Consider the following 21,975-nt stretch of genomic DNA (forward strand, 5'->3'; position numbering starts at 1 on the left):
TTGTTTTCTAACCATGGCAGAAATAAACTGGTAATCTCCAACAAGAGTAGTCATAAAAAAGAGAGAAGATGCAAATGATCAACATCTGTGTTTCATTTATCTATTCCTATGTAAGAAATCAGTGCAAACTTCAGTGACTTAAAATAACAACTGTTTTATTGCTCATAATTTTGTGAGTATAGGGCTGAGAACAGCTCACCTCTGCTCCGTGTGTTGTCAACTGGTCTCGCTCATGTAGTTGCATTTGGCAAGTGCCTGATTTAGGATACACAGTCTGAGATGAATTTCTTCACATGTCCAAAACCAAGGTGCTGACTGTTGGTTCCATGTGGCCTCTCTTTCCCTGTGGTCTTTCACACTCCAAGGGCTCTTTCTTCACCTGGCCACTCTCTCCAGCAGGATAGGCTGGTCTTCTTTTTGTAGCTACTCAGAGCACGGAAACATGAAAAAAAAAAAAGAAGAAAAAACTGTGTCTTTGAGGATACAGTCCCTGGTGTGGAATTCTAGCCCATGTATTTTAGTTTTCTCTATATTATTTTCTGAGATATTTTTGTTTTTATGCTTTCATACCACATTCCTTTTTTATTCTTGTTAGCTGTGATATAGGATAGTCTATTTATGATGAAGTCTCTTCAACTGTTTGGCTGTGTGAAGTTTGTCCTTTAACAGATTGTACAGGAAGCGTTCATGGAAATAATATTCCTTAAATGACAGTTTGCAACTTTAAAAACAACATAATTCATCACCATATTAAGTTGCTCTTTAGTACAAAGCAATTGTTAAGAACATCTTTTTCTTAGGACATGCTTTCTTATAGATTGAAATCTAGAAAAGTCTTTTGCATGCTTTATGTTTTCATATTTGTCACGTCTTTTTTTTTTTTTTTTTTTTTAGACGTGGTCTTGCTATGTTGTCCAGGATGGCATCGAGCTTTTGAACTTTTGAGCTCAGCGAGCTTCCTGCCTCAGCCTCCGGAGTAGCTAGGACTACAGGTGCTTGCCACCGCAACTTCCCTCCTTCCTTCTTGTTTATGCTATTGGATGTGATCTAGTTGATTTTTTAAAATCTCTTCTCTCCAACACATTTTCCGTCAGAATTGTCGCCTGGGAAAGAAAAAAGGTAGGTAGGGCACATTAAGTTATTCCCATTGTTTCCTACTGCTCCTTAGAGGTGTTTGAGAACTTCAAGGAAAATCAGAAAGTTCTTCCTCACTTTCGGGAGAACATAAACTTTTAGCCATGTAAAATAATTTCTGGGCTGGTTTTGGTGAATTTATACCTCAAGCCAATGGGAGAAAAGTAGCCAGACTAAGCCTCTAGTCAAGAAAATAATGATTATGTATGTTATTTTGTGTGTGCTCTCCTGAACTATGCATAATTTATGTTAGCCCTGCCTGTAGAGTTAGAGCACAAGCTTGAGTGAGGACTCAAGAACTAATGACAGAAAGAGCAGCAGAAAGAACTTTTCTTGTAAGTCCTTAACTACTGCATATTGTTTATGAAGACAACATAGAATCAACTATTTGTAGCATTTTAAGGAATCCATGTACAATTTTTTTTTTTTTAAAGACAGGGTCTCATTCTGTCGCCCAGGCTGAAGTGCTGTAGCGTGATCACAGTTCACTGCAGCCTCCTCCTCCCCGGGCTCAGGTGATCCTCCCACCTCATCCTCTCGAGTAGCTGGGACTAGAGGCATGCACCACCACCCCAGCTTATTTTTTAAAATTTTTTTTGTAGGGACGGGGTTTCATCATGTTGCCTAGGCTGGTTTTGAACTCCTGAACTCAAACGATCCGCCTGCCTTGCCCTCCCAAAGTGCTGGGATTACAGGCATGAACCACCGTGCCCAGCCTCAAACTCTTACTAGACCCTTTAATTTCCCCTCTGATACTCTGATTCTACCCAAATTGTTCACCTTCACAGAGGAAACTCAGTGATTCGTGGGGGAGCTTATTATTTGTGCATCCTCATTTGTGGACAAAATTCTTTCTTGCTGTGACTTGAAAGCAGCCTCCCTTTAGCTTTCACTTATTAGTCCTAGTTCTGTTCTCTGCTGCTAAGAAAAAAGGTCTGATTCTTCTTTCACGGATCAGCCCTCCAAATATTGGAGAAGCACACTGCGTTTCCTTAACCGTCTTACTTTTGACCCATATTTCATTTGTTTGTCTCAACGTCCCTCATGCAAGTTGAACCAGACGGGTCCGCAGAACAATTTTTGCTGAGAAGGCAAAAGAAATTCTCGCCCAAATTGTGGAGAAGGGAGTCGAACCAATTAAACCCAAAGCTAAAACTGTAATAGAAAAGAACTTTCAAGCTCGCAATGAACAGGATATGCATGGATTTGTCTCGTCACAGCCACTAGCCACGCCTCCACTCGTGCAGTGCGCCTGCGAGCCGAGCAGAAACCAATGGCCCATCGTAGTGAATTTCTCGGGTAAAGTGACATTCTGCGCTTTTGAATGCTCCCTTCGCCCAGCCGCCGACCCCTCGCCCCAATTTCCATTTTAAATGAAAGTCTCCCACTTTCTAGCTGAGACAGACAAAAATAAAGCTCGGGCAAAACTAATCGGAGAGAGGCAGTTCACTGTCACTTCCTGGGTCACTTCCAGAAGTCACTTCCGGGGTCGAGGCGAGGCCAACAATACGCCTGCTACCGCAGGATTTACGAGCTGGGCCGCGCGCAGCCCGAATGCCTAAACCAGGTTTTGCGCATGCTCATATAAAGCTCTCCTAACCCGTCTTCCGGTGGGAATTTCTTCACGTGGTTCGGAGTCGGAGACTGAGTTTAGCTTTACTGAGGAGCTCTAATTTTAAGCCGGTAAGTGCCGCAGATATCGTCCGTGGTTCCTGCGTTTAAATGGGACGGGAAGGGGTGTGTCAGGATTCATCCATGTTCTCCTAATATTCTCCTAATATTTCCTCCTAATACCTGAAACCCTTGGAGTCTGAGAACGAGAGAAGGGGCTAGAGAAGCTTTGGTTGCCGTGGCAACTGCGGGACACCAATTTGGATTTTTGAGGATTTGGAAAGGGAGGATTTGTGTAACTACTCCTCAAAATACATGATGAGTCAGATTCAAATTCATTTGTTACTTAAAATTCGTACTCGTAGCCACAGAATTTGATTTTAGAAGGTTTTCTCTGGGTGTAATGCAGAGAAGCAAAATCTGAGCCAGGATAATTATTTAGAAAGCTAATGCAGTAATCTAGGCACTGTTTGAAGGGGTCTTGAACTAGGGTAGTGCTATAGGATTGCAGAGAAGAGGGGAAATTGGGGAAATTTGGGAGGCAGTATCAGGGGCACTAATACTCGATTTCATATGGGGAATGAGGAAGGGGCCCTGAGCATCTTTAGGAGTAAGTCCAAACTCAGCTTGGCTTATGATTATTTTTTTAGGTTCGTTTCTCACCTTCCGCACCCGCCTCCACACACACCCCGACTTCTAGTCATGCTAAGTAGTTTAGTGTTCTATTTCCTAGAATAACGTCCTCACCTTTATTGTGATGTTAGGCAGGTTCTATCATTTCACTAAGCCCCTCAGTTTGTTCAATCTTAACATGGAAGAAAGTAATAATACCCACCTCAGGATTGCTGTGGGGATTAAATTAGATAATTTATACTTCTGGTGCGTAGTAAGGGCCTAATAAATATTAGCTGCTAGTACTATTATTATACTTCTCGTATTGTTTTGTTATTATACGTTTTGCTGTTTCTTCGTCTAGACCTGAGATTTTTTTAAATTAGAGGGGCAGTATCTTACTTATCTTTATATAGACTTGAAACATTAGTAGTTCGGTCTTTTTAATGTCTCATTCATTTTGGCTGTTGCTGACATAGTTAAATTCATTTTTTACTTTAAAAGAGCTGACAGGTATCATGCATTTTGCTGATCAAATTGTATTTATTAGATAAAAAGATTGCTGTTTTTCTGTACAACTCAGAAGACTGTGGATTAAGATGTACAGAAAGTAACTGATATCTCAGTTTGTAATAGGTATGAGTGATTTCAGTGAAGAATTAAAAGGGCCTGTGACAGATGATGAAGTGGAAACATCTGTGCTCACTGGGGCAGGAATGCATTTTCCTTGGCTTCAAACATACGTAGAAACTGTGGGTAAGTAAAACAGTAACATTGAGCCATTTTAACTTAAAATGTAAGGAGATGGTAAGATTCGATATGGATACAAAATCAATAACCAGGCTGGTTTAATTTTCAAGAGGAATATGTGGAGTGTTTTTAGGCTGTAAGCCAAAAAAAAGTGTTTTTTCTTTTAGAACTCTTTGACTTTGGGTTAATAGTAGTCTGTATTATGCTAGATACACATTTTTTTCCAGTAATACTTACTGAGCACTTTTATTTCTGGCATTGATTAAATATTGGGGAGTCATAGATGAAGAAGATATGGTCTCTGCCATTGAGGAAAACATGCCCAGGAAGTGTTCAAGAAGTTGCTGTTGAATTGCATTGAAATTATTTCAAATAGAATTGATCACGTAATAGATTTTTTTTTTTTTTTTTGGAGACAGAGTCTTGCTCTGTTGCCCACACTGGAGTGCAGTGGCTAGATCTCGGTTCACTGCAACCTCTGCCTCCCGGGTTCAAGTGATTCTACTCAACCTCCCAAGTAGCTGAGATTACAGGTACCTGCCACCACGCCTGGCTAGTTTTTGTATTTTTAGTAGAGACAGGATTTCACCATGTTGGCCAGGCTGGTCTTGAACTCTTGGACCTCAAGTGACCTGCCCTCCTCAGCCTCCCAAAGTGGTGGGATTACAGGTGTGAGTCACTGCACCCGGCCTAGATAAAAGAGCATTTTCCCTCATTTTTATCTAATGTAAATGCAAGCATGTTTTTCTATGGGATAAAATTTCCCCCATTTTTATCTAATATAAATGCAAGTATGTTTTTCTATGGGATAAATTCCCTATAAGAATTTATTTAATATAAGTATAAATAAAAGAAGCTATTATTTGTATGCTGGCGTATTGAGTGGTTTACATTTGGGATTACATTTGAACCAGCATTTTACTTACTGCCCTTAAATATGTATTTTTTTGCCCAGACTTTTTTCCCCTTGACAGAGATTCCTTGGCTCCTAAAATTTCGCTTCCATTTTTTCTTTCGATCTAAGTATCATCTCATTTAATGATCTCAGTAAATTCTCAATAAATTTTTGTGCTAGGCAGTTTAGGTAGGAGGAAACTGAATCTCAAAGACATTAAATTCGTAAGTGGTGGTATCAGAAGTCAAATCCAGGTTTGTCTGATCTCAAAGCCTACACTTTTAACCACTGAGATATATTTTTTAAAATGAGACAATATATGTAAAGTACCTAGCATAGTATCTCATGCATAGTGAGTGTTGAAAAATAATAGTGCCTTTCCTCTCCTCATTTTAGTTTTGCTAGATTAATGCACGTGGCTTAAGGCAGATTTGAATGAATGATACTTCAGAGATAGTGCTACTTCATCCCTGGTAGGGAACTAATAATTTAAATTTCCTATAGTTATATCATACTTGGGTATGTTTCTGTTACCAGTGTTCTATAGAAAGTCTGAGTCAGTCTGCAAGCAGATAGGTTTAAGACCAAAATTTACATGCTTAGAAATATTTTATATGTCGTGGATAGCCTGTTAAACCCAAAATACTTTTGGTCTGCAATGAGAAAATACTTGGAAGTAATATTGACATTGTGCTGGTAATTAACCATAATAGGAAAACAAAATTGCCTAACAGTTGCTGTATTTCTTTTTTATGCTGGTAGATATCTTTTGGCATTTTGAAGGGCATGCCCAGCAAGCCCCTTAGAACAAAAACTTTGAAGACAGGGCCAGTCTGGATTGAAGCTGTATGATGAGTACCTGCAGTAGTGCTTGGCACACAGTGGTGCCCAAAAAATATTTGTTGACAGACTGATAAGTTTCCAGATTCTTTGAGTAGCATATTAGAAGTTAGGTTGATGACACTAGTTCTTTATTGTACATCTCTATTCCATGTAAAAATGTGTTTTCCTTGACAATTTTTTTTTTCTTAAAGTTATCAGGATCAAGTAAGACTATCTTTTGCTCATTAAAGAATGAAAGGAGAAGAGAACTTTTCCTGAGGTAACTAGGCTAGGTTGGAAGACAAAAGTATTTTCCAAGCATTTAGGTATAGTTATCTAAAGTCGATTTGTAGTCTCAGTTGTGAAAGCTTGAGCGATAGAAGGGAGCTTAGCCTGAGAACAGTTCTCTCCTTTAGGTAAATAAAAGATGTTTTAAGGATGAGGTGTTTTGTCAGTTTCCTAGGCTGGCTGGCTGGTATTGCCACCGACGCTGAGCAGCTTTGGTGTGGGGATCTTATAAAATGCAGCTTCTGATTCAGAGAGCTGGGCATAGTACTCTGTAGTTGTAATGAGATTCCAGGTGATACTTCTGCATGTTCCAGGACCACATTGAGTAGCACGGGCAGGTCCCCAGGTGATTTGTATGTACATTCAAAAGTCTGAGAACACTAGCGCAGTAGTCTTCAAACTTTTCACTTTTGTATCCCCTACTTTTTTCTGAAAAATTGAGTACTACCTTGCACAGTTTTAAGGAATCATCTGAAAATATTTTATTGTATGTTTAATATTTTCAAGAGATGTAATTTCCAGCACGTTGGTATTTTTAAATGAATATATATTACTTTATATGTGATGGAGTCCAGATAGCATAGGAGTGACATACAGTTTTAATACCTTGCATTATCCATTTAAAAATTAAGAAAAAGTTTTTAATAGATGGAATTTTATGTTCCTTTTTGTTGTACTTCTTGCAATAAAAGTTATGTATCAACATTTATACTTTTTTGTGTTTATATCCTATAAGTTTTAAGAATTAAAACTTTTCTAGGTTGAGACATTGCTATCATTAATAGTTGTACATAGCTGATCAATATAACATGTATTAAAAGTGTTGCTGGCCAGGTGTGGTGGCTCATGCTCATAATCCCAGCACTTTGGGAGGCCAAAAGAAAGGATCACTTGAACCCAGGAGGTCAAGGCTACGGTGAGCTATGATTGTGCTAGTGCGGTCCAGCCTGGGTGACAGAGCAAGACCCTCTTTTTTCTTTCTTTCTTTTTTTTTTTTTTAAATAAAGTTATCTAAAACTTTTTCCCAATTTTTTAAATATATTTGTGGGTGACTTTTATGTATTTCTAGGATGAGAAAAGATTTAGCATTGATTATGCTATTTTTTTTTTAACTGACATAAATTCTGAGAAACCTTAGTCACATAAGTAAGAAGATGGCAGTGAATGGAGTTTAATTATAGCCATGCATCAGGTCCTTGAATTTCTTCTAAATTATTCATGAAAAATTACATGATTTATTGTAAAAAATTATGTTTTGATAAGCAAAGAATTGGGAATTGCCTGACTTGCCAAAGGAGATGTTAGAGTTATTTACTTTTTCAACACCTGTGTTTTCACCTTCAGATAATATGTAATGATTTTGATTGTGAAGCTTTGACTATGTAGGCACAGCTGTCTAGGAGATTAACTTGTGGAAAGGGTATGTAAGGAAATCAAAGATCTGCAAGTTAATTGTTTTAAAAGTATCTTTGCAAAGTACCTTTGTGTACTTACTGGAGTACAATTACCCAGCTGGACTAGAGGGGTCTCGTAGTTCTGTGGGAAGAGAAGAAGAGGTAGCAATGTAACTAGTCATTTATATAATAGCCCTGTATCTAAGCCCAAATGTTCTTAACATTGGGATTGCCAATACTTTAGAGATATAAATGTTTATTTTTGCAACTGTTCTAATCTCATTTGTATTTAATATCATTGAGTTACTAGGAATTTGGTCCTTAAAAAATGAAAGCCCACTTGGAGTTTGCAGAACATGGGTAGGTAATAAAGACCATGTTTGCCTAGAATGACCTGGCATTTTACCCATTCTAAATACCTGGGACTGTGCTTTTGGGGGCCTGTTTGAGAGATTCTCCCCAAATTATTTAGCACAAGGATTAAAGGATGATTGCATCAGATTTAAAGGCTCTGGTGACTCTAGTAGCCCCAAAACATCAAATTAGATATTTTTTTAATCTGCTAAAAATAATTAATATAATGTAGAAGGGTTTGTTTCAAGTGAAGCTGGCTTTGATACTGGAAATGGGCTGGGTCAAGTAATGCCTACTGTTTACTTGTTAAAACTTCTCATCAGAAGTAAGTTTTTTGAATAGTTGAACTGGAGCCATTGTGGATAAAAACTCTTTTCTTTTTCATTTTTATAGCCATTGGAGGGAAAAGGAAGAAGGATTTTGCTCAGACAACAAGTGCTTGTTTAAGTTTTGTCCAAGAAGCTCTGCTGAAGCACCAATGGCAGCAAGCTGCAGAATACATGTACAGTTATTTTCAGACCTTGGAAGATTCAGATAGCTACAAAAGGCAGGCTGCACCTGAGGTAAACAAAGTTTGAGTTTGCTGGAAGAAATGATAGATTCCCAGGAGTTTCTGCCTCCAGCTTCACCTTCACCTATAGTACCTTTTACAGAATCTCAGTGATTTTGCTAAAAGCTACTAAAACTACTTTTGGGTGGAGAGTTTGTATTGGGACCTTATTTACACACTTCTTTTTACCTGTTATTTTAAAGGAGAATAAAATATTCATTCCAATAATTCTTCCTTTTCCCCCCTCTTTATGGATGTTTCCCATCATCATGTAAAAATTTTGTTACTCTTTTTTTTTTTTTTTTTGAGACAGGGTCTTGCTCTGTCACCAGGCAGGAGTGAAGTAGCACAATCTCGGCTCACTGCAATCTCCACCTCCTGGGTTCAAGTGATTCCCCTGCCTCAGCCTCCTGGGTAGCTGGGACTACGGGCGTGCACCACCACGCCCAGCTAATTTTTTGTATTTTAGTAGAGACGGGGTTTCACCATGTTGGCCAGGATGGTCTCAATCTCTTGACCTCATGATCCACCCGCCTTGGCCTCCCAAAGTGCTGGGATTACAGGTGTGAGCCACCATGCCTAGCCTATTCTGTCTTAAAATCGTCTCTTGACCCAAACTTCCCCCATTGACTATGCTTCCTAGTTTTACTCTCTTTCAGCAAAACTTCTTGAAAGAGTTGTTCTCTTTTTCCAACCAGAGTGATCTTTTTTTTTTTAGTTTTATCAAGATGTTGTTAATACACCATCATCCATTTAAATTGTACAGTTCAATGTATTTTCATATGTTTACAGAGTTGTGCAGCCAACCATTACCACACTCTAAATTTAGAACCTTTTTTTCTCCCATGAAACCAAAACCCTGTACCCACTTGCAGTCTTCCCCATCCCTCCTCACAGCTGCCAGACACTGGCAGCCACTAATCTTTACTTTCTTTTTCTTTTTTTGTTTTCTTTTGAGACAGATTCTTGCTCTGTTGCCCAGGCTGGAGTACAGTGGCATGATCTTTGCTCCAGCTCCTGGGTTCAAGTCATTCTTGTACCTCAGCCTCTTGGTTGGCTGGGATTACAGGCATGCACCACCACACCTAGCTAATTTTTTGTATTTTTAGTGAAGACACGGTTTCAACTCCTGGCCTCAAGTGATCTGTCCGCCTCGGCGTCCCTAAGGTGCTGGTATTACAAGCGTGAGCCACTGTGCCCAGCCTAATCTATTTTCTATTCTGGACATTTCATATAAGTGGTTCCGTACAATATGTGGCCTTTTGTAAATGGTTTCTTGGACTTGGCATAATGTTTTCATGGTTTATCCATGTTGTAGCATGTATAAGTACTTCATTACTTTTATTGCCAAATAATTTGTCATATGGAAATACCATGTTTTATTTGTCCATTTATCAGCTGTTAGACACTTAGGTTGTTTTTGCTTTTTGATTATTGGAAATAATGCTTCTGCGAACATTTGTGTGCAGGTTTTTGTGTGGACATTTGTTTTAATTTCTCCTGGGTCTACACCTGGGAGTGGAATTGCTGGTCATATGGTAACACTATGTTTAGCCTCTTGAGGAGCTGCCAGACTGTTTTCCAAAGTGGCCATACCATTTATATTCTCACCAGTAATATCTGAGGCTTCTAATTTTTCCAGTCCTTGCCAATATTTTGTTATTGTCCTGTCTTACTGATAATAGTCATCCTTGTGGTTGTGAAGTGGCATCATCCTGACTATGATTTGCATTTCTCTAATGACTAATGATTCAGAGTGAGCTTTTTAAAACATGTCATATCATGTCACTCCTCTGCTGAAAACACTGTAATGGCTTTCCATTTCATTCAGTAGAAGCCAAAGTCATAATTGCCTGTAAATTCCTATATGATGTGCTTACTCCCTTTCCTTGTTTGACCTCTCTGACTTCATCTCCTGAAACAGGTGGAGCATTCCGAATTCAAAAATGTGAAAACCAGAATGCTACAAAATTCAAAGCTTTTTGAGTACTGACATGAGATAGTGACACCGTTGCTTTCTGATGGTTCCATGTATAAATTTTGTTTTGCGCGCAAAATTTCAAGAATATTGTATAAAATTACCTTCAGGCTGTATGTATAGGTGTATATGAAACATAAGTGAATTTCATGTTTAGCCTTTGGTCCTATCCCCAGTCTCATTATGTATATACAAATATTTAAAAAGCGGAAAAAATTTCAAATCTGAAACATTTCTGGTCCCAACGATTTCAGATAAGGGATATTCAACCTGTATTCTCTTGCTTGTTTTTTCTTTTCCATCCTTATTGGTCTCCTTGTTCTTACTTGAATGGGCCAGGCATATTCCTGACTGATTGCCTTTGCCTTAACCAGTTCTTGGAAAGCTCTTTCTTCAGCTATCTCTATAGGTACCTTCCTTCAAGGCCCCTTTTCAATGAGGCCTACCTTGATTATTTAAAATTGCAATTGCCTTACTCCATCTGCAACCTGCACTTTCTGAATGGCACTCCTGATCTCCTTATCCTGCTCCATTCTTTTCCCCTAACACTTGACAATTTAATTATATTTCTTGGTTATTGTTTGTCTCTCTGCATAGAATGTAAATTTCACAGGGCAGGATTAAAACAGTGCCTGGCATGTACTACTAAATTTCTTCAGTAAAAGACAGTTTACCCACAAATAACTTGACATGAGTGTCTCATAGGTCTTACTGACATAGTCACCATTGCATCAATTAGTTATCTTCTAAAGCAAAAAAAAGAAAGCTGAAAAAAAAGTTTAACCATTCATTGAAAATTTAATTTATGGACTTAAGTTACATATACCTGTGAAACATTGGACATGTTACAGCCTCTTCTTGTCCAGATTTTGTTTTGTAAAATGAAGGAATTGGATGAGTGGTTTTTGAGCACTTCTTTGGCTCTATTTGGATCACCGAAGGCTTTCATTGAAAGTATAAATTCTTCTACTCCACACCCCTGTCTTACTGAGTCAGAGTATCTTTTTTTTTTTTTTTTTTTTAGATGGAGTCTCACTCACTCTGTCACCCAGGCTGGAGTGCAGTGGCACGATCTTGGCTCACTGCAAGCTCCACCTCCTGGGTTCACGCCATTCTCCTGCCTCAGCCTCCTGAGTAGCCGGGACTACAGGCGCCTGCCACCATGCCTGGCTAATTTTTTGTATTTTTAGTAGAGATGGGGTTTCACCGTGTTAGCCAGGATGGTCTCCATCTCCTGACCTCGTGATCCGCCTGCCTCAGCCTCCCAAAATGCTGGGATTACAGGTGTGAGCCTGTAATAGAATATCTCTTTTTAACAGGTGTCCCATGTAATTTTGTGTACACTGGGTGTAAGAATAGCTATAATAATCTCGAAGTTTTCTTTTTTTGTTTTTGTTTCCTGCTTTTTTTCCCCCCCTGCATTTACCCATCCCTGGTGGTAGGTGATCCAAGACCCAGGTTTTCTTTAAGTTCCCAGATACTACAGTGTGATATTCTACAAATGAAATCTTGATATCTCTGAGTTGGGAAGATGAGGATCATTATACCAATTGATAATATGTGTGTCATATATAATTATACCAGTGATAGTATGTGTATCCACATACAACCAATGTGTATGTTCATAGAAATAATTGATTTATGGTTCAGTTTAATTTACTTTGAAGTTGGTATTATTATTGTACTTTAAATTGAGGTTAGAGAAATAGAGATTTGCTCTCATGAAAAAAGAGCTCCAAGTTCTGACCCCAAAGTTTTGGTGATCTGAGGATAAAATTTTTTTTATTAAGATTTGTCCATAGCTAATGAAAATTCTTAAATTGGCCTTCTAAATATAGAAGAAATGTAGTCCATAGTTGTAGAATTTGATGGGCTCTCAGGAAATAGGTAGTTTGTTGCCCTCATTTTGCAGATGATGAAGATGAGGCTGAGAACAACGAAGAAGCCAATATTATTAGAACCCAAATTTTCTGACTTTAATATTCTTCTTTCCATGCCAATTAAACATTTTATATGAAATATGTACCTTAACTGCCTTTCTTTAAACTACTAAATTAGTAATGATACTATTATACTATCTGGTATTTTAATAGAAATCTAGAAGGTTGAAACTATCACATAAGGAAGTAGTATTAATTTTACATGGCAAAGTGGAGTAAAATGTTGACGGGAGTGGTCTCTAGGAAAAGGAATCACAGGTTATTAATGTTGTAATCAGGAAAACAATATCTTAGACAGAAACTGAATAAGGCAAAAGTTTTACATTTTGGCAGTAATTTCTGCTTTGACAGATTATTTGGAAGCTTGGAAGTGAAATTCTATTTTATCATCCCAAAAGCAACATGGAGACTTTCAATACTTTTGCTGACCGGATGAAAAATATTGGCGTCATGAATTATTTAAAGGTGAGAATATGGGCTTTGTGAATTTACCCTTGCGGTATTCTTTTTTTCTTTCTTTCTTTCTTTTTTTTTTTTTTATTGCTTGTGTCAGTGATAAGGTAGTTAACCTAAAAAATGTGGGACAAGGATAAGGCATCTGGATAAATAAGAGAAACTGAAAGAAAAGAGCATTATGAGAACCATTTACTTCTTGATTTTCAGTCACCTCCCGTGTTCTCTGACTGAAAATTCCTTTTTTTGTGTATTTCTTCTGGCTGCCAAAATCAGTTATTCAGAGATTGCAGTGGTATGATGATGGGTCAAATTCTGAAATGTTTGCTGAAGTCATTTGAGCTTAGAGTTGGTGTTTAGAAAAAGGAAAGAGCTAAACAAGTTGGGAATTTAAATACGTGAAAATATTTTAGTACTCCTAATGTTTAGGTGGAATCTTGACCTCCAAATTCATATATTCTTTTGTAAAAGTCTTATTGAAAAAGATTGAGATATTTTCAAAATATTGTATCTCCCTCTCTCTGTTTTTGTCTCAAAGGGCACTTTTTCAATACAAGTTTGTAAATGCTTTGCTTTAAAAAAATGTTTTGAGTGTCTACTTTATGTGCCAGGTGCTCTTATGGTTTTGTTCTCTGGTAGACCAGGTATACTGTGAGTGGAAATTAAATGGAGGCAGTTTACAGTTCTACTTAAGAAAAGCTTTCTAACTAAACAATTGGAAATGGGAATGGCCTACCCTGATGTGTGCTGTGCATCTGTTTTTTCAGGTCTAAACTGGATAGCCATTTGATTGTGGGGAGAGTGTGAAGTTTAAACTGTTGGTTAGGTCCCTTTTGGCTTCTAGAATCTACTCAGTTGAAGTAAAGAAACTGAAAGGGAACCTCATTTCTCAATGAGAGTCTGAGAGTGATAATTAGGATAGATAATAAAACTTTTTTTGTTGTTAATAATTTTAAAAACACTTATTGCCGCTTACCAGGTATTGTTCTAGACATGGTTCTTAATAGTAGAGGAAGATCATGTAAATGGCATTAAGTGTTATGGCTACCATAGTAGAAATGTAACATATAGTGAGAAGGTAAAGGAGAAAATGGCCAGTTCTCTGGAACTAGAGAGGGTTAGGATTTAATGGGTAGGGGAATCAGGAAAAGAATGAAAGTGATACTTGAGATAAGTTTGAAAGAGCTGTTGGTTGTTCACTAGGCAGATTAGGGGAAAGCAGCCCTGTGTGGCAGGGGTTATAAAGAGTTCAGAAGCCCTACATCCAATAGTTTAGTTACTCTAAAAGTCATTTGGGTAGAAGTCGGAGGAAGTAGGCTGGGCGCTGTGTGCTGCACCCTAGGAACTTGGATTTTAATTCTGTAGTCAGTGGGAGCCATTGAAGGAGTTTATGCAAATAACTAACAAGATGAGATTTCTTTGGTAGCCACTTGAAAGATGAATTGTAGGGAGGCAGGAATGGAGAGGCCAGTTGACAAATTATTGCAGTACTTTGGCTCTACCCATATGATTAATTGTAGTTCTAATCATTCTCCTCTTTAATGTCTTCCCTTCTTGTAATACTCATTCTTTGTATAATTATTCTTCCTGCTTCTCCTGTATCAGGGATACACTTTCCTTTCCATCTGAACTGAAGTCATTCTTCAACATCCCTTATTAACATATTTTCTCTAAGCTTATATAGCATGTATAAAATAGTAATATTTATTGAATGTCTGCTATGAGCCAAACTATTAGGTGGTTTGCAAGTATTATCTCATTTAATCTTGAAAACACCCTTCTGAAGGGGCAATAATGTTCCCGTAAAACAAATGAGACTCACGAAGGGTGAATAATTTACCCAGGTTTATTTAGTTTTTAAGTGGTGTATTAACCAAGACACTCCATCTTCAAAGCCTCTTTTTTCCTCAGTATATCACACTGTCTTTTGTTTGTAAGTTTACATAATTTAGGTCATATTTGCATAGTGTTAATTGTTTCCTATGTCTTACTTCTTTGCCAGATTGTCCCCAACATCAACATTTTCAATGTCAGGTTATTTGTATTCTACCAAGGTCTTAGCCCAGCATGTATTATATATTTACTGAGCTTTTTGACTAATGGTTATCAAATGGCTTAAATGGCAGTGTGCCCTTATTATTTTTGCAGATCTCCTTACAACATGCATTATACCTTCTGCATCATGGAATGCTTAAAGATGCTAAGAGAAATCTGAGTGAGGCAGAGACATGGAGACATGGTGAAAACACGTCTTCCCGGGGAATATTAATCAACCTTATTCAGGCCTATAAAGGGCTTTTACAGTATTACACCTGGTCTAAAAAGAAGATGGAATTGTCAAAGCTTGGTGAGTAAATACAGGTAAACTTTTTCTTGTGATGAGACTGAGGGGCAGAGGGATCTTAAGGAGTAATCTAGTAATTTCCCTATTGACTTCATCCAGATATTACGGTGAACAGACTTTTTATGGATTTAAAATTCTTGATCCTTTATAATACTTCTGATATATAAAAGGCTTCAGTCACAAATTAGATGGTTCATAATTAAGTTCATGATTATTTTAGGTTCGTTGCTGTTTTAAATGTGGTTTAGACAAGGATAAACACAGCCAGACATTAGAGCAGTGAAGACAGGTTTGATTCAGTAACTACTGACAGGAGGAAGAGCTAAGCTCCATTCCAGTTTCTATGGAGGTGACTTGGGGTTGTAAGGGGTGGGGGTGCGGAGGCTAAAAAGCAGAAGGCAGAACCACCAGTAAATTTTTCTGGAGTTTTCCCAGGCATGCATTTCAAGAGGGGCTGGCTGAGGTAATCCTGGGGATGTGGCCTTGAGCTGTTAGAAACTATGTTACTGTCTGTTCAAGTTTTTATTGGCCAAGTTTGAGGCCTAGTTCAGAAGAGAGCTTAGAGGAGCCTGGCTGGAGTTTGGTCAAGAAGAAAGTCTTTGCCAATTTCTAAGAAAGGCTATAGGTTTTCTTTAGCAGTCATTATTACATATAATAAACATTTCTTCCTGTGTGCCTAGAATGGAGTTTAATTTATTTTGTAATATTATTATGTTATTTCTCAGAATAATATGTTTAAAGAATACGTCAAAATGGTCATTTCAGTTTTGTATAAAGGTCATAATGGACAATTTCTTGATTTATTGACTATACCAGAAGTTGACCATTCAGTTCGCAAACTGATTTCCCTTCTCTTAACCTTCAGTGCTGTTATCATCTTCATTTATGCCCAGATTTGCATTCATTGGAGCTGTATAATTCTTTGCAAATTGCTTCCTTGTGTAGTTTCTCCATAGTCTCTCTAGGATTAACCCCTTCTGTTTTCATTCTCCTCCATATCTTAGTCCTAAGTAAGTAAGACTGCTTAGTCCTAAATACTAGGACTAAGTAAGCAGTATTTCCTTATGTGATAAGTGGTATCTCCTTGGTCTCTGGGCAGGTAGTTTCACTAACTTCGACTCCCTTCCCTCTTCTTTCAAGATACTCTGAAATGCTGTCTTCATCACAATAATCTTGTGAGGTCTTTGTAGAGTCTCCTCATCTAGAATGCTCTCTACTCTTCAAGACTCATTGGATTGCTGTCTCAACCCCTCATTCTTACACCTTAAACTTAATATATCAGCTGCATGTTCAGCCTGAATCATTTGGCTATTCATCTCTTGCTTTCTAATTGTGCTAAGTTTTTTCAGGTATATTTTATTAGTGTAGATGTCTTCCCATTTAGACTAGTCAGTCTTTGATGTCATATTCCTCTATTTCTTTTGTTAGTCTTGTCATATTTTCTGGTGTAATACTTCTTTTTCAAAAGAGCTTACTCATTGATTAGGTTAGTTTTAAAGTCAATATTTACTTTTCTTCTTACACATGGTTAGGTAAAACCCAAGCAAATATTTGATGATTAAAGCTGTTGGAACATCCCATTTGTAATGTTACTTCTGTGGATAGATGATTCAGTACCTTTCCATAGCTGACAGTTATGTAGCAACAATAGATGATGATGGGATAATACGTAGAGGTCTTAGATGATCATTCACCTCAAATGTCTATTTAATGAGAAAAAAAGTTAGGACTAGTTCTTCATAACGAAACTCATAGGCACTTACCGTGTGAGCTTGTATTTGGAGTCAGCTTGGGACTTTCTTGCTGATATGTGTGGCTCTGTCTTGGTTGGGGTTGATGCACTTAGTGACTAGGAACCTCCTTCTATAATAAATTCAAACACGATTTATACACAGGGATCTGCCCCTTTCTCTTTGAGACAGAGTCTTTCTGTCACCCAGGCTGGAGTGCAGTGGTGTGATCACAGCTCATTGCAGCCTCGACCTCCTGGGCTCAAGTGATCCTCCCACTTCAGCCTCCCAAGGACCTGGAACTACAGGTGTGCACCATCATGCCTGACTAATTTTTTTTTGTAAAGATGGGTGGGGTCTTACTGTGTTGGCCAGGCTGATCTTGAGCCCCTGGGCTCAAGCATCCTCCTACCTCGGCCTTCCAAACTGCTGGGATTACAGGTGTGAACCACCATGCCCAGCCCTTGCTCACCTCAAGGGCTCACCATGCTCACCTCAGTCACCCAAGTAGCCAGGACTACAGGCACATGCCACCACACTCAGCTATTTTTGTATTTTTTGTAGAAATGCAGTTTCACCATGTTGCCCAGGCTGGTTTCAAACTCCTGAGGGCTCATGCGATCTACCTGTCTTGGCCTCCCAAAGTGCTAGGATTACAGGCATGGCCACTACTCCCAGCTGCTAACTAATTTTCAATAAGGGTGCCAAGACAATTCAGTGGGAAAATAATAGACTTTTCAATAAATGCTACAACAACTGGATATCCACATACAAAATAATGAAGTTGGGCCCCTACCCACTTCATAAAAATTAACTCAAAATAAATCAAAGGCCAAAATATAAGAACTAAAACTTTAAAACTCTCAGAAGAAGTAAAAATCTTTGTGACCTTAGAGTAGGCAATAGCTTCTTAGATGTGATACCAAAACTACAAGCAACAAAAGAAAAAACAGTTAAATTAAACCTCATCAAATGAAATACTTTTATGCTTCAAAGGACACCATCAAGATAGTGAAAAGAAGGCCAGGCACAGTGGCTCAAGCCTGTAATTCCAACACTTTGGGAGGCCAAGGTAGGCAGATCACTTGAGGTTAGAGGTTCGAAACCAGCCTGGCCAACATGGTGAAACCCCATCTCTACTAAAAATACAAAAATTAGCCAGGCGTGGTGGCAGGCACCTGTAATCCCACCTACTCGGGAAGCTTGAGGCAGGAGAATCACTTGAACCTGGGAGCCAGAGGTTGCAGTGAGCTGAGATTGCACCACTGCACTCCAGCCTGGGTGACAGAGTGAGACTGTCTCAAAAAATAGTAATAGTAAAATAAAATTAAAAGATAGTGAAAACCCACAGAAAAGGTGAAAATATTTCCAAGTCATGAATCTGATATATCTGAGAAGAGAATTCTGTCTAGAACAACTAAAGAACTCTTACAACAACTCAATAATCTAAAAGCAGGTAACTCAATTAAAATATGAGCAAAAGATCTGAAAAAAATTTCTCCAAAAATGATATACAAATGGCCCATAAGCACATGAAAAGATGCTCAACATCATTAATCCCCAGGAAAATGCAAATAAAAACTACAAGATGCCACTTCACACCCACCAGGATGACTATAACGGAAAAGACAGATAATGGCAAGTGTTGGTGAGGATGTGGAGAAATTTGCACCCTCATACACTGCTATTGGGGATGTAAAACAGTGCAGTTGCTTTGGAAAACAGTCCAGTGGTTCTTAAAAAGGATAAACTTAAGAGTTACATGACCCAGCAATTTCCCTCTTAGGTATATACCCAAAAGAAATAAAAACACATGTCCATACAAAAACTTGTACATAAATGTTCACAGCAATGTTATTCGAAATAGCCAAAAGTAGAAACAATCTAATTGCTCATCAGCTGATGAATGAACCTAAGATGTGGTATCCACAATGGAATTCTATTCAATAATAGAAATGAAGTACCATTACATGCTATAACATTAAAAACATGCTTTCTTTGTCAAAATTTTCTGTTAGGGAAAAAAAAAACAAAAACATATTATGCTAAGTAAAAGACCACATACTGTATGATTCCATTTGTATGAAATGTCCAGAATAGGCAAATCTCTAGAGGCAGAAAGCAGATTAGTGGTTGCCTAGGACTGGAGGGGTGGGGAGAAATGGAGAGTACAGGGTTTCTTTTTAGGGTCATGAAAATATTCTAAAATTGTAGTGATGGTTACAACTCTATGAATATACTAAAAACCACTGAGTTGTATATTTTAAGTGGGTGAATCTGTGTGGTATGTGAATTATATCTTAATTCTCAATAAAGGTATAGAGAAAAAAAAACCATGGGAGATCACTATACTCAACAAACTGGCTGATATGAAAACTCTGACAATAGCAAATGCTGAGGAGAATACAAACAAAAGAAAACTCTAATCTGATTGTCAGTAAAGTACAAATTGGTAACCTCTTTGGAAAGAGTTTAGTATATTATGTACTAAAGTTAAAGATGCACAAAACATATTCTATGACAATTAAAAATTTTTTTCAACAGTATCACTTTTCGGAGTAAAATTTTGCATCTCTTTTGTAAAATTTATACCCATTTTGTTACTTTTGATGCTTTTGCAAATGGCATTGTTTTCCTAATTTTATCTTCTGATTGTTCATTGGAAGTGTATAGACACAGTTGATTATTGTGTATCGATCTTGTACTCTGCAACCTTTGTGAACTCATTTATTAGTTCAGTAAATTTTTAGTGGATTCTTAGGATTTTTCTGTGTACAAGATCATGTCATCTACAAATAGAGATAGTTTTACTTCTTCCTTTCCAATCTTGGATATCTTTTTGTTATGTTCTTACTTAATTGTCCTGGCTGGAACCACCAATATAATGAACAAAAGTAGTGAGAAAAGACTTATTGTCTTATTCCTGATTTTAGGGGGAAAGCATGCAATCTTTTATCATTCAGTTCAGTGTTAGCTATGAGTTTTTCATAGATGCCCTTTATCAGATTGAGGAAGTTCCTTCTATTCCTACATTGTTGAGTGTTTTTATCATGAAGGGTTATTGTGTTTTTTCAGATGCTTTGTCTGCATCTATTGTGATTATCTTGTGGTTTTGGTCCTGTATTATTTTGATTTGGTTTAGATCAATAGATCTCTATTTTATTATTTGCATTAATTGATTTTCAGATGTTAAGCCAACCTTGCATTCCTAGTATAGATCCCACTTGGACATGATGTATAATGCTTTTTATATGTTGCTGGACTCAGTTTGCTAATGTTTTGTTAAATATTTTTGCAGCTATATTCATAAGAGACACTGATCTGTAGTTTTATTTTGTTGTCTTTGTTTGGTTTTGGTATCATGGTAATACTGGCTTAGAATAAGTTAGGAAGTATTCTCTTCTGTCCTTTTTTGGGAGAATTTGTGAAGAATTAGTATTTTCCTTTAAATATTTGTTGAAATTTACCGTTGTAGCTATCAGGAGCTGAGTTTTTCTCGCGGGTAGCTTTTTAAATTACTACTTTAATAGAAGTCCTCAATATTTAATGAATGTTAAAAAACCTTTTATCTTTGGGCAGATAAGGATGATTATGCTTACAATGCAGTAGCCCAGGATGTGTTCAACCACAGCTGGAAGACGTCTGCAAATATTTCTGCATTGATTAAAATTCCTGGAGTTTGGGACCCTTTTGTGAAGAGTTATGTAGAAGTAAGTAGAATTTTCATAAAATGTATTGGTTTTATTTTGTCAAAAGCCTTTACAAAGACTCCATGCCTAATCTTTATTGATCAGAAAGAAACTAATGGAAAAAATTATTTAAAAGGAAACAAAAATATTATGTCTCGTTTTTGGTCTGAATTTGTTTATTTTCACCACTGTATAACCCATCATGGCCAAGTATCTATAAAATAAATAGCAGTATAGTTGTAAATGTTAATTCAATCTTATTCTTGTTGAGTTTAAAAGAAACACAGTAAGATATTTTATGATTTGGTGGGATATAGAAGGAAAGAGGACAAAAATCTGAAAAAGTGGGTCATAATATATGAGATAAAGAATGATGACTTTTTGGAAGTTCGTAAGAATGTCCTGTCATCCCAGAGTCGTCGTAAAAGGACTGAGGGCCTTGGTGCTAGGCACTAGGAATAATAAATAATTTGCTTTGTGAAAGTTATTGAGTGGCGAATTGATAATTGTGTTGTCAGAAGATAATCTCCAAAATCATAACCTGGAAATTCCTGTGTAAGGATGGGAACAGAATGAAAGCAACTACAATTCTTGTGCACTCCTTTTGTGGCTGCAGTGATGTAGGGCACTGAGGTTAGTTGCATCACATTTTCAAGCATTAGTGTTCCCTGCTTTGAGGACTCTTATTTTTTATAGGAAGAGAATTTATGTTGAGGTGGCTGCATTTTTTATTAGTAGTAACAAAATATAGGGAAAAAATGGGAACCCTGTCAGTTTTGTGATTTTTAAAAAATACCCATCAGTAAACTTATGCTGTGTATTATCTTTCGTACAGCTGTCTTACAGAATTCAGCTAAGGTATTATGATTTATTTTATATAGATGCTGGAATTCTATGGGGATCGAGATGGAGCCCAAGAGGTACTCACTAATTATGCATATGATGAAAAGTTTCCATCAAATCCAAATGCCCATATCTACTTATACAACTTTCTAAAGAGACAGAAGGCACCAAGATCAAAAATGATAAGTGTGCTTAAGGTATAGAATTTTTATCTCAATGTTTGAGCAGGGTTGGGAATCTACATTAAAACATTCTTAGGCCATTGCTTTCTAACTTTTATAGCATCCACAGAAAATGACAATAATGTACAGTACACTGAGATAAACAGAAAGTTGGCTCCAGTTGCCATCTCCATGTATGTATCATTCACACTATCCCCTGCTGCCTGGGTGAGACTGAGGAGAGAGGATCAGAAGTCTTGTTCAAACCTGGTTGGAATACTCTGCACTGATATTTTTTGAAAATCAACTTTATTGAAATTTAATTTTCAGAGAGTAAACACACTTATTTTAAGTATATGCTTAGATGCATTACATTCATGAACCACCATTCTAATCAAGATAAGAGAACATTTCTGTCACCCCGGAA

The 21,975-nt window shown here is 37.4% G+C and overlaps 1 protein-coding gene across 3 annotated transcripts in view; it reads left to right on the forward strand.

Annotated features, from left to right (window-relative positions):
* Nucleotides 1-2,135: 2,135 nt before the first annotated feature.
* TAF1A (TATA-box binding protein associated factor, RNA polymerase I subunit A) overlaps nt 2,136-21,975 on the forward strand; it is a 31,144-nt gene continuing 11,304 nt past the window's right edge. For 2 of the 3 annotated variants that reach the window (XM_025395487.1, XM_025395480.1), the window contains exons 1-7: nt 2,136-2,817; nt 3,994-4,113; nt 8,254-8,423; nt 12,680-12,793; nt 14,930-15,128; nt 20,435-20,565; nt 21,426-21,584. In XM_025395487.1, the coding sequence (XP_025251272.1) occupies nt 3,996-4,113; nt 8,254-8,423; nt 12,680-12,793; nt 14,930-15,128; nt 20,435-20,565; nt 21,426-21,584 (891 nt within the window). In that variant the 5' untranslated portion in view covers nt 2,136-2,817; nt 3,994-3,995. The remainder of the gene's footprint in view (nt 2,818-3,993; nt 4,114-8,253; nt 8,424-12,679; nt 12,794-14,929; nt 15,129-20,434; nt 20,566-21,425; nt 21,585-21,975) is intronic. The other variant, XM_025395492.1, reaches the window with a different exon arrangement.

The sequence above is a fragment of the Theropithecus gelada genome, chromosome 1, assembly GCF_003255815.1.
Source record: "Theropithecus gelada isolate Dixy chromosome 1, Tgel_1.0, whole genome shotgun sequence".
Lineage (NCBI taxonomy): Eukaryota > Metazoa > Chordata > Mammalia > Primates > Cercopithecidae > Theropithecus > Theropithecus gelada.